The sequence below is a fragment of the Clupea harengus genome, chromosome 18 (genome assembly GCF_900700415.2).
Source record: "Clupea harengus chromosome 18, Ch_v2.0.2, whole genome shotgun sequence".
In the NCBI taxonomy this organism is placed as follows: Eukaryota; Metazoa; Chordata; class Actinopteri; order Clupeiformes; family Clupeidae; genus Clupea; species Clupea harengus.
In genome coordinates, this window is record NC_045169.1 from 25,442,400 (window position 1) to 25,456,407 (window position 14,008).

Genomic DNA, 14,008 nt, shown 5'->3' on the forward strand with positions numbered 1-14,008 from the left:
GATCGTAGTCCCTCACATTGCGCATGCGTCATTTTGCGACACTGTCGACTGCTGTCGACAGCGAAGCCGCGCGCGCATGCGTCACAACGACAGATCCGTTTTCAATCATGGAGAAAAGCGACGAAAGGCAGTTTTTGGAAAACATGACCATTTATTTAAAAACAAAGAAGATGTCACAGTGGACAAAACAGATGAGGTGGAGGATCAAAAAGTCTCTCCCCAGTTTCGTTTCATATGCTGTTAGCCGTTTACAACATAATTAAATATAACATTAAATATACCCACATCATGCGTTAAGACAAGCCCCATATGTTGACGTTCAAACCGTTTACAACATTATTAAATATTACGTTAAATAAACCTACATTATGCGTTAAGACAAGCCAGATATGTTGATGTTGATGTTGAGCCTTATGCCGTAAACCGTTTGTGTCTGAGCATGCGCAATTTGAGGGACTACGATCCCCCAAGGACTACCATCGTGTAGCGACTACCGCAACGATACGCGCCATGGAGGATGGATGGGGGGAAGAGGGGCTGAAAAAGCCAGGTTGAAAAAAAGAAAGGCATTGGAGGAGGATGCTGCCAAATGTGCCACGCTTACCGATTTATTTTCAAGAGGACAAACACAAGTGGCAACTGGTAAAGAGAGACATAGGCCTAATGATTAGCAACGTAACTATTAGGCAAACATTGTAGCGTTGATTAATATCGTTGTAGCGTTGTCAACCTATTCCCAAGCAAAATATTACCAGAGATGGAGCTTGAAAGCAGGACCTGTTCCTCCTGCAAAAACTGTGCCATTTGTGTTAATTTAATACTCTCACAGTACAACCTCCTCACAGATGCTTATCATGTCATTGAGTTAGCATATACGTTTCTGTTGACTTTGTCCATCACACAGGTTGCATGTGAGAGAAGCTTCTCAACCTTAACATTTGTGAAGAATAGGCTACGAAGCTCATTGAGTCAGGACAACTTGGAGGCTTTCATGTTAATGTGCACAGAGAAGGAAATCCTCATGTCTATAAGCAACGACACAGTTATAGATAAAGTGGCTGAAACCAGTGCACTGCTTAGGCGGTTACTGATGCTGTAGATGCTGTTGGTGCTATTCGCAATGTAACTGTATACTGTACTGTGAGTTGAACTGTAAACATTAGTTCAATATGCCTCTTTGTTGAAGAGTGGGATACCTTTGAAATGCTTTATTTATTTATATCTGCTTTTGTTAATTTATCAACCTATCCTTGTGGAATAGTGGAATATTTTTTGTTAACTTCTCAGTTTAAGTGGATTATTTTATAGTGGATATATGTTTGGTGCAAATGCACTCTTTCATTGGAAGTTTGCCTTCCTAGAACCTCACCATGCTAAATATTTATTTATTTTATAAATTGCAAAATAAGTTTGTGAAATGAACTCTATAGGAACCTGTTCTGTATGTTATTACACCGCCAGGCCCCTCAGGTCGTCTGATTTAGGGCTCCTGGCAGTCCCTCAACCAAAGCTTAAATCCAGGGTGACCTCGCTTTTGCTGTTGCAGCCCCCCAGACTGTGGAACAGCATCCCCCTCTCTATAAGATCAGCCCCCTCTATTGACTCCTTCAAGTCCAGGCTCAAAACCTACTTTTATTCTTTAGCATTTGGATCCTCCTGATTTTAGTTGATAATTTGTATATTTGCTTTCTGTTCGAGGTGTTTCTGTTCTTAGCTGTATATGTAGATGCTTAGTTGAGTGTGTTGCTTCTGTTTTTCTATTTTTTATTTTTTTTTTAATCTAATTGTTTTGTTTCTGTTTTTCAATTTTTTTTTATATTTTATTGTCATTTAATTGTAAAGTACTTTGCTCAGCGTAAGTTGTTTTTAAATGTGCTTTATGAATACATTTGACTTGACTTGACTTGATTATACAATGTCCAGCTGCTAAGCTTGAAACAGGAGCTTTCTAAATGATTTTGACATTCCCTAAATGGCCTGTTCTGTATGTAATTAACATCAATTTGTCCTTGTGTCAGTGATACATTATGCAAACATTACTGAACATTCTCTGGAAATGTCCAACAACATGGCTGCCATTGATAATGACCGGTTTCTTTTGGCAAGAGGCCCACAGGCCCACAGGACCACAGGACCACAGGACCACAGGACCACAGGACTAGTGCAGAGGCCCACAGGACCACAGGACCACAGGACCACAGGCCCACAGGCCCACAGGACCACAGGACCACAGGACCACAGGACCACAGGACTAGTGCAGAGGCCCACAGGCCCACAGGCCCACAGGACCACAGGACCACAGCACCACAGGACCAGTGCAGAGGCCCACAGGACCACAGGACCAGTGCAGAGGCCCACAGGCCCACAGGACTAGTGCAGAGGACCACAGGCCCACAGGACCACAGGACCAGTGCAGAGGCCCACAGGCCCACAGGACCACAGGACTAGTGCAGAGGCCCACAGGACCACAGGACCACAGGACCACAGGACTAGTGCAGAGGCCCACAGGACCACAGGACTAGTGCAGAGGCCCACAGGCCCACAGGACCACAGGACTAGTGCAGAGGCCCACAGGACCACAGGACCACAGGACCAGTGCAGAGGCCCACAGGACCACAGGACCACAGGACCACAGGCCCACAGGACCACAGGACTAGTGCAGAGGCCCACAGGCCCACAGGACCACAGGACCACAGGACCAGTGCAGAGGCCCACAGGACCACAGGAGTTCAATATGCCTCTTTGTTGAAGAGTGGGATACCTTTGAAATGCTTTATTTATTTATATCTGCTTTTGTTAATTTATCAACCTATCCTTGTGGAATAGTGGAATATTTTTTGTTAACTTCTCAGTTTAAGTGGATTATTTTATAGTGGATATATGTTTGGTGCAAATGCACTCTTTCATTGGAAGTTTGCCTTCCTAGAACCTCACCATGCTAAATATTTATTTATTTTATAAATTGCAAAATAAGTTTGTGAAATGAACTCTATAGGAACCTGTTCTGTATGTTATTACACCGCCAGGCCCCTCAGGTCGTCTGATTTAGGGCTCCTGGCAGTCCCTCAACCAAAGCTTAAATCCAGGGGTGACCTCGCTTTTGCTGTTGCAGCCCCCCAGACTGTGGAACAGCATCCCCCTCTCTATAAGATCAGCCCCCTCTATTGACTCCTTCAAGTCCAGGCTCAAAACCTACTTTTATTCTTTAGCATTTGGATCCTCCTGATTTTAGTTGATAATTTGTATATTTGCTTTCTGTTCGAGGTGTTTCTGTTCTTAGCTGTATATGTAGATGCTTAGTTGAGTGTGTTGCTTCTGTTTTTCTATTTTTTATTTTTTTTTTAATCTAATTGTTTTGTTTCTGTTTTTCTATTTTTTTTTATATTTTATTGTCATTTAATTGTAAAGTACTTTGCTCAGCGTAAGTTGTTTTTAAATGTGCTTTATGAATACATTTGACTTGACTTGACTTGATTATACAATGTCCAGCTGCTAAGCTTGAAACAGGAGCTTTCTAAATGATTTTGACATTCCCTAAATGGCCTGTTCTGTATGTAATTAACATCAATTTGTCCTTGTGTCAGTGATACATTATGCAAACATTACTGAACATTCTCTGGAAATGTCCAACAACATGGCTGCCATTGATAATGACCGGTTTCTTTTGGCAAGAGGCCCACAGGCCCACAGGACCACAGGACCACAGGACCACAGGACCACAGGACTAGTGCAGAGGCCCACAGGACCACAGGCCCACAGGCCCACAGGACCACAGGACCACAGGACCACAGCACCACAGGACCAGTGCAGAGGCCCACAGGACCACAGGACCAGTGCAGAGGCCCACAGGCCCACAGGACTAGTGCAGAGGACCACAGGACCACAGGACCACAGGACCAGTGCAGAGGCCCACAGGCCCACAGGACCACAGGACTAGTGCAGAGGCCCACAGGCCCACAGGACCACAGGACTAGTGCAGAGGCCCACAGGCCCACAGGACCACAGGACTAGTGCAGAGGCCCACAGGACCACAGGACCACAGGACCACAGGACTAGTGCAGAGGCCCACAGGACCACAGGACTAGTGCAGAGGCCCACAGGCCCACAGGACCACAGGACTAGTGCAGAGGCCCACAGGACCACAGGACCACAGGACCAGTGCAGAGGCCCACAGGACCACAGGACCACAGGACCACAGGCCCACAGGACCACAGGACTAGTGCAGAGGCCCACAGGCCCACAGGACCACAGGACCACAGGACCAGTGCAGAGGCCCACAGGACCACAGGAGTTCAATATGCCTCTTTGTTGAAGAGTGGGATACCTTTGAAATGCTTTATTTATTTATATCTGCTTTTGTTAATTTATCAACCTATCCTTGTGGAATAGTGGAATATTTTTTGTTAACTTCTCAGTTTAAGTGGATTATTTTATAGTGGATATATGTTTGGTGCAAATGCACTCTTTCATTGGAAGTTTGCCTTCCTAGAACCTCACCATGCTAAATATTTATTTATTTTATAAATTGCAAAATAAGTTTGTGAAATGAACTCTATAGGAACCTGTTCTGTATGTTATTACACCGCCAGGCCCCTCAGGTCGTCTGATTTAGGGCTCCTGGCAGTCCCTCAACCAAAGCTTAAATCCAGGGGTGACCTCGCTTTTGCTGTTGCAGCCCCCCAGACTGTGGAACAGCATCCCCCTCTCTATAAGATCAGCCCCCTCTATTGACTCCTTCAAGTCCAGGCTCAAAACCTACTTTTATTCTTTAGCATTTGGATCCTCCTGATTTTAGTTGATAATTTGTATATTTGCTTTCTGTTCGAGGTGTTTCTGTTCTTAGCTGTATATGTAGATGCTTAGTTGAGTGTGTTGCTTCTGTTTTTCTATTTTTTATTTTTTTTTTAATCTAATTGTTTTGTTTCTGTTTTTCTATTTTTTTTTATATTTTATTGTCATTTAATTGTAAAGTACTTTGCTCAGCGTAAGTTGTTTTTAAATGTGCTTTATGAATACATTTGACTTGACTTGACTTGATTATACAATGTCCAGCTGCTAAGCTTGAAACAGGAGCTTTCTAAATGATTTTGACATTCCCTAAATGGCCTGTTCTGTATGTAATTAACATCAATTTGTCCTTGTGTCAGTGATACATTATGCAAACATTACTGAACATTCTCTGGAAATGTCCAACAACATGGCTGCCATTGATAATGACCGGTTTCTTTTGGCAAGAGGCCCACAGGCCCACAGGACCACAGGACCACAGGACCACAGGACCACAGGACTAGTGCAGAGGCCCACAGGACCACAGGACCACAGGACCACAGGCCCACAGGCCCACAGGACCACAGGACCACAGGACCACAGGACCACAGGACTAGTGCAGAGGCCCACAGGCCCACAGGCCCACAGGACCACAGGACCACAGCACCACAGGACCAGTGCAGAGGCCCACAGGACCACAGGACCAGTGCAGAGGCCCACAGGCCCACAGGACTAGTGCAGAGGACCACAGGACCACAGGACCACAGGACCACAGGACTAGTGCAGAGGCCCACAGGACCACAGGACCACAGGACCACAGGACCAGTGCAGAGGCCCACAGGACCACAGGACCACAGGACCACAGGACTAGTGCAGAGGCCCACAGGCCCACAGGACCACAGGACTAGTGCAGAGGCCCACAGGCCCACAGGACCACAGGACTAGTGCAGAGGCCCACAGGACCACAGGACCACAGGACCACAGGACCACAGGACCACAGGACTAGTGCAGAGGCCCACAGGACCACAGGACTAGTGCAGAGGCCCACAGGCCCACAGGACCACAGGACCACAGGACCACAGGACCACAGGACTAGTGCAGAGGACCACAGGACCACAGGACCACAGGACCACAGCACCACAGGACCACAGGACTTTTGTGCCTTTTTCATAAAATCATGCCCCACGTAGACATTCTGTACCTGCAACTCCAGAAGAAGGACATCGGTGCAGTCTTCATCAGACAGGCCCTTCAGAGCTTCACAAGCAGTGTGCAGGCCATCAGGTAAGATTAAACCATAGTATTCAATCAATCTCTGTGCAGAACTTTGTAATGGGGAATGCATGCATGAAAGGACACCACTTGTGTTGAAGTACATTCTGGTCATCATATTCATGAGAAACTATAAAGACAAAGCACACTGTCCCCTATTGTATACATCTGTTGTATATATCTATTGTGTTTATCTATATATCTATTGTGTTCATCTATTGTATATATCTATTGTGTTTATCTATTGTATGCTACTCATCCAAACTATTGTATATATCTATTGTATATCTATTGCATATATATATTGTATGCTACTCATTCAAACTCTTGTATATATCATCATCATCATCATCATCATTGTTTATTCAGGGAGAATTGACTGAGCACAGGGCTCTTTTGCAGCAATGCCCTGATTGAGGCTACATAGTAGAACAATAAATAAACAAACCATAACTAAACAAAACAGACAAAATAAATTAAAAAACACATTAAACAACTCAGAAATTAGGTATAAAAAAAAATTAAATAACATAAAGTAAAAAAATGTAATCAGAGAATCATTTAAAACAACAGCATTGAGGCACATCCTTATTATCTAAAAGGCTCTTAAATTGGTTGACAGACAAATACTTGGTTAATTTCAACTCCACTTGAACAGTGTTCCATTTATGGGAAGCAAAGAACTTAAAAGCTATTTTAGCTATATTAGTTTTTGTAAGGGGGATTTCAAGGGAGATGAAGCTCTGTGACCGTGTGTTATGACAGATGGATTTTAATTTGAAAAGTGACATGAGATAATTAGGCAGTTTTCCCACGAAGGCTTTATAAACAAATAAAAGACAGTGTTTTTTCCTCCTGTCTGCTAGAGGATAATATATCTATTGTATTTATCCATTGTATGCTACTCATCCAAACTCTTGTATATATCTATTGTATATATCTATTGTATGCTACTCATCCAAACTCAACACGCATTTTATAGTTTGCCCTCAGTGACCTTTTGACCCTCCGCCTGCACTCTGGTGTGGCAGTGTATCGTTAAGCAGCAGAAAAATCCTGTTAGGAAAGTGGTGACATTTCTTAAGGGGAAGTGGTTTTATATGAGTGCTAGAACACACACACACACAGGCATGGAGATGCACATACACGCATGCACATGCACACGTGTACAGGCACACATGCACTTATGCACATGCACGCATGCACATACACACCAACACAGTGTAGGCATCAACAAGCATTTTATATTCTATTTCGCTTTTACTAATCAGCATTTTTACTTCCAGAACTCTTCCAGTTATGCTTTTACATTTGTTTTTTGTTCATGCAAACGGTCCATGACAGTTGGCAGGTATTGTGCAGGGGGTGATTTATGTCAGGCTCTTGCAAGTCAAAAAATAAACATAGAAAACTGTTCTAGGCTTTCTTGCCGACATTGTATTTGACAGCTGCTGTCACCATGGTCACCCAATGCAGTAAAGTCATTCTCTTACAGTTTTTTTCCGATTACATAAACACTAATATCAAAAGTATATTTTCATCAATCTGCGTGCGTGCATGCGTGTGTGCGTGTGTGCGTGTGCGTGTGCGTGTGCGTGTGTGTGTGTGTGCCTGCGTGTGTGTGTGTCTATCTGCAAGCCTATCAATTTTCTGTGGAAGTGTGAGTGTTGGCAGTCAGAGGGGTGTTCCCATGCTTCACCTCCACAGCAACAGGCTCAGATCATTTAGTCCATCTTAGAGGAGACTATACTGGGGAGAATCCTGCCCACATACAAACCATGAACCTAACCTTCACGTTCACACTTCTTCTTGTTGCCATGGCAGCTCTGGAGACTAAGTCAGGTGAGATCCTTAAAGGAACAGCATGCATAATTTATAAACTTAGGCAATATGTTTTAGACATCATCTGCTTCATTTTGATGGTATACGGTCATGTGAAAGACGGATAAACACACCTGTCATTCCCACCAGCCTCACAGGCTACGCACTGTGTCTCACTGTTGTCTGGGACAGATCACCCCACGGAAATGTAGAACCTTTTAGAGCTGGATGTCACCAAAAGACAAAAGTTAGCATGCTATTACTGTAAGCTAAGTTACCATGCAAGAAAGCTTTAATCAGTGCTGTCTGTGCTGTTGTTGCTGTTTGCATGTCAATGTTAGACCTAAACTCCTTACTGCTGCTTTACACATACTTTTCATGAGCTTGAAGGAAGAGAGGAATATCATGAAATGACAGCTGTATCCTGGGTATGTCTTGTGAATTGGGCTTTTATTTATAAAAGGCTTTGAGTGTTGCACTGTAAAAAATGTGCATAAAATTCACACTGAAATGCCGTAAAATCATGACATAAAAAAACGTTAATTATAAATACAATAGAGTATTGCTTATTTCACAACACTTTTTGGTAAAATACTAAACAAAATATAACTGTTCATTTTAAAGTAAGATTATGCATATTTCTCTGTAGAAATGACATATGGCTGTTATTTACACAAAAAAAACTGTAATACAAGAAGCAATTCAATGCAGTTTAAATTACAACATGGTGGTGTTAAAATACTAAACGAAATACAACTGTTCATTTTAAAGTAAGATTATGCTTATTTCTTTGTAGAAATGACATACACTGGCAAAAGAAGGTTGTTGTTTTTACGGGAAAAAACTGGCAGCTGAGTTGCCAGAACAATCCTGTAAAAAATACATCCACCTGTAAACCTCTTTACAGAGCAGCATGTCAATTTAACATTTTAAACCTGTATATTCAACATTGAACTTTAGCTATATTTACATCACTGCTATACTACATTGGAAAACCAATCCTGTTGTTTTTACTAGAAAAAACTGGCAGCTGTGGTTGCCAGAATAATTCTGTAAAAAATACGGCCAAACCATAACCATCTTCACAGAACAATATGTACCTTTTACACTTTATAATGTATAATATTACATTGTAAACCAGTAAATTTAACATTGGATTTATGCTGATTTTGCATGACCATTATGCTATGAAAACAAATATTTCAGTAAAATGTACATCCAGTTGTTGTCTATTGTACATCAAATCCCATTCAATTTCACTGAGAAATACCAAGCAAACAACATTATTTAACTGCTTAATTCTCATTATAACACTGTTATTCAACTGATTTGTCATGTAGCTTCCCCTTAAAACTTCTTTATAGTATAATGTATTTATAACAGTTTGGGCCAGGGCCTCAACTATAGGGGGTGCAGTAGGCGCGGTCGCACCTGGGCCCGGGGTTCTTGGGGGCCTGTAGTCGAGGCCAATAGACATATTTATGTCTAAATTGATGTCATCCCCTAAACTGCATCTGACAGAAGTCCATGACTCCAATTTCCACAGCTCAAATACGGATGTGTTCAGAAAAGAACTGGTAATACATTTCGGAGAGTGTGTAATGATATCTAGGCACTTGAAAAGGTAAACCACTTCTCCATCATGGTAGGTATTATTTGTGGGAAAAATAGTAACAATCTATAGCAAAATGATATGCTTATCTTACATACACTATAGAAACTATTAAAAAACGATTCAATGAAATTAATACGTTTCTATTTTCTTTGGCATTTTTGTCATATTCAGATTTGCAATGGTTGCTGGTTAATATGTATGTTGTTGTCCAATGAAAACGTCTCTATTTGATCATGTGACGATACGATATAGCTAGTTTAGGTGCAAAATATGAACGTCAAGACCGACAAGTTGACTGTGCACAGTCAGAGGCACAGCACACCTGCAAGCCAAAACAATGCCTTTCAAACAGAAAGGTGGTGATGCGTGATTTGCTTTTTCAATGGACAGGATAGCCAGACCATTCAGCCTCTCCTTCTCCTCAGGTAGGTCTTAATAAGTTTCAATTTGGAAAAGGGTCGCTCGGCTGTTGCCACTCTCAGAAACAATAGCAGGGCAGTGCACACGGAGTAATAATCCATAATCAGCATCTTCGGCAAATTGAGAGACTGCGGACTGCTGAGCAATCTCTGCTCTAAGGAAGGCCCTGAATGATAGGAGTTGTGCACCAAACATTATTGCTATGTCCCTGTTGTAGTGGTCATTAGCTCGCAGGCAATAATGAGCTATATAACCAGGCAAAACGTCTGTCTGACCACTGCAACAGGGACATAGGAATAATGTTTGGTGCACAACTCCTATCCTACCCACCATGATGGAGATAAGTTTGCCTTTTCAACTGCATATATAGCATATAGCAAATAGACACTTGACATTGGACAACAACATACATATTACCCAGCAATCATTGCAAATCTGAATATGACAAAAATACCAAAGAAAATTAGAACTTATTCATTTCATTGAATTGTTTTTTAATAGTTTCTATAGTGTATGTAAGATAAGCATATCATTTTGTTATAGATTGTTACAGTTTTTACCACAAATAATACCTACCATGATGGAGATAAGTTTACCCTTTCAAGGGATTCGATAGCATTAGACACAGTCCAAAATGAAATACCAGTTCTTCACTGAACACAACCGTGTTTGGGTGGCGGAAATTGGAGTCAGAAACTTCTGTCAGACGCAGTTAAAGGGGGGACATAAATATGTCTATTGGCCCCGGCTACGGGCCCCCATGAACCACAGGCCCAAGTGCGACCGCACCGCAACTGCTGCGACCCTGGTCCAAACTGTTATTAATACATTAAAATACATTTTAAATAACTTTTAAGGGGAATCTAAATGAAAAATCAGTTGAATAACAGTGTTATAATGAGACTTGAGCAGTTAAATAATGTTGTTTGCTTGGTATTTCTCAGTGAAATTGAATGGAATTTGATGTACAATAGACAACAACTGGATGTATATTTTACTGAAATAATTGGTTTTATAGCATAATGGTCACGCAAAATCAGCATAAATCCAATGTTAAATTTACTGGTTCTGGATGTATTTTTTACAGGTTTGTTCTGGCAACCACAGCTGCCAGTTTTTTCCAGTAAAAACAACAGGATTTTTTTACAGTGTAGCATAGCAGTGATTTAAATATAGCTAAAGTTCAATATTGAATATACAGATTTAAAATGTTACATTAACATGCTGCTCTGTAAAGAGGTTTACAGGTGGATGTATTTTTTACAGGATTGTTCTGGCAACCACAGCTGCCAGTGTTTTCCAGTAAAAACAACAGGATTTTTTTTACAGTGTAGCATAGCAGTGATGTAAATATAGCTAAAGGTCAATGTTGAATATACAGGTTTAAAATGTTACATTTACTGAACAAACTTGTCCAATATAACATAACAGTGATGTAAATATTGCTCAAATACAATGTTGAATACACAGGTTTAAAATGTTAAATTTACATGCTACTCTGTAAAGAGGTTTAAATGTGGATGTATTTTTTACAGGATTGTTCTGGCAACTCAGCTGCCAGTTTTTTCCCGTAAAAACGTTGGCAGTTTTTTTACAGTGTGCTTATCAGTATTGCTATGATATCTGTGTATATGTGTCTGTCTCTCTGTGTGTGCACATGTGTCTGTGTGTGAGTGTGTGTGTGTGTGTCATGTTTACAGTTTTGTGTCAGTCACTACTGTTAATTGCCAATGCAAGTGTGCATGTTGCAATTGTCTCCTGTTAGTTGATTTCAGACGTTCAGTGGCCATCCCCATCATTTCTATACCTGCTTAATTCTTCTCCCTGTTGTGTTGTTTACTCATTTATACTCCCTGTTGTGTTGTTTACTCATTTATTCTCCCTGTTGTGTTGTTTACTCCTTTTGGCCCTGTTGTCTTGTTTACTCCTTTTGGCCCTGTTGTCTTGTTTACTCCTTTTGGCCCTGTTGTCTTGTTTACTTCTTTTGGCTTGTAGGTCCCATCTTCTTCCGCTGTCAATGCACCAGAATCCTCCCCGACGGCGTGATGAGTGGCAGACATGTGAACCCTGCATCTGTGAGGGCCGTGGCCCGGTACCCCGCGGGGGCCCACTGCAGGAAGGAGGAAGTCATGTGAGTTTGGCCATCTCCTCAAAACACTCTCTGTTAATGTTTGTTTTGTTTACACATGCTTGACCATTGAAGTGACCAGACATTTTACACCGCACAAGGTATAGGTGATTGCCTCATTTAATGTTTGTTTTGTTTACACAGTGCGATTAGTACGTTATTTCCTGTTTATTTATCTCTGGCAAAATCTGTGTCTCTTATAAGTGCTTGTGAGGCGCATTGTGTTACCTCCTTGTATGAAATGCGCCGTACAAATAAAGTTTGATTTGATTTGATACATGCTTGACCATTGAAGTGACCAGACATTTTACACTGCACAAGGTATAGGTGATTGCCTGTGAAAGATGTTGTTTGTCAGTGATGCTTTGACAATAAATAATAAGCCATGCGTGTATTTTAGTTTTAGTAAAATATATGTAAAATAAATGCCCAAATGCATCACAGTTACTCGGTTTGGTGTTATTATGGTTACAAATACATTTTTTTATCATACAGCATTGACTTCATCCGAAGAAAACTGTGTGTGAATCCTAAAGCGCCGTGGGTGATTGCTCTGGAAAGAAAGTAAGTCCTGTCATAGTTTGATTTCACCTGAAACACCCAATGCTACGGTCAATGGTTCACTTTGCAAGGTCGGCCTTGGCTCAGAGTCTTGAGAACAATTCGAATCTTTAGAATATTCTTCAGAGAGCTCTGAAGTTCTAAACAGAGTTCTTAAGAGAGCATTTGAAAAGCAATGAAATACTACGCGCATGAAGCAAAACTGGGATGTTCTTCTGATATTTAAAAAATGACTCTTGTTTTGTCGTCTGTTTTCCAGGATCCACCTCCAACGCAATCATCAACACCACCAGTGCAACCAATGTCACCACCAACCAGTGGTGGAGGAAGTACTGAAGTTTAGTACTTAAGTAAAAGTACAAGTACCCAGGAAGATAAAAGTAAAAGTAAAAGTACTACATCAACAATCCTACTTAAGTAAAAGTAAAAAGTACTTACTTTTAAATTTACTTTAAGTATTAAAAGTAAAAGTACTCACGCAATGGGTTGTCTCTCATTGTCTAGGCTGTGCCATTTTGATAAAGAAATAGCTACTGGTAATAAATGCCTCTACAGATGTCACTACTAGTAATAATTATAAGCAACAACATTTGTTAATTGGAAAGGTTGGTGTACTTATTGTGCCTACCATCTGTAATACTGTTCACACTATATCTTACAATTCTGCGGATGACAAGTTATCTACCAGGGATTATTTGCAAAGTTAATACCATTAAGCCAAACCAATAAAGACACCATGTGATATCTTTAAATCTTTTATTTAATTGTAAACGTGTAAAAAAGGGAAACATGGAACATGAAAAACAAATGTGATTGTAAAACTGGACAGAACAAGGCACGCTAGCTTGACATAGCTAACCTACCAGCTTTATCTTACCACTACGTTAAATAATGAAGGTCCAATCATGTTTTTTTGATGCTATTGCTGTATGTCAACATGCATTTCGCTAGATAAAATTATAATATCATGTCAGTAAACGAATTAAATACATATATCAATATTCAAAAGTCAGGGACATTAACTTAGCATAGCAATCACTCTGCTTACCTCGATATGCTACTTTAAATTTGAGGGCGAATTATTGAAGGCTAGCAACTCCTTTTTTTGAGGGAGACAGGAAACGCATTGAAACCTCCAGGAGTCATTCTTGGGGACTTTGAACTCGAACATATCTTTTAAATAGGGCCAAGGGTGGCTCATATCAGAGGGCTCAGTTCAGGCCGACTCTGGATCCATGTTGAATAGGCAGTAGTCAGGCTGAATGTTCAACTATAACAGGCAAAGCTACCGCTAGTGCTGCTGCCAAACGCGCACTCTGATATCATTGGAGTTGATAGAGCCACCTGATTGATTTAAACTCCCAAAACAGCAACGCAATCCATAGTTTTGTGTAGGCAACATTTTGGCGAAACTATGTTCATAA

General features: G+C 41.1%; 1 protein-coding gene across 1 annotated transcript; it reads left to right on the forward strand.

Annotated features, from left to right (window-relative positions):
* Positions 1-7,683: 7,683 nt before the first annotated feature.
* LOC116224683 (platelet basic protein-like) lies at positions 7,684-12,941 on the forward strand. Its single transcript, XM_031585239.2, has 4 exons — positions 7,684-7,881; positions 11,891-12,026; positions 12,519-12,587; positions 12,844-12,941. Exons 1-4 carry the CDS (start codon positions 7,818-7,820, stop codon positions 12,932-12,934), a joined length of 360 nt encoding a protein of 119 aa, XP_031441099.1. The 5' UTR covers positions 7,684-7,817; the 3' UTR covers positions 12,935-12,941.
* Positions 12,942-14,008: the final 1,067 nt, after the last annotated feature.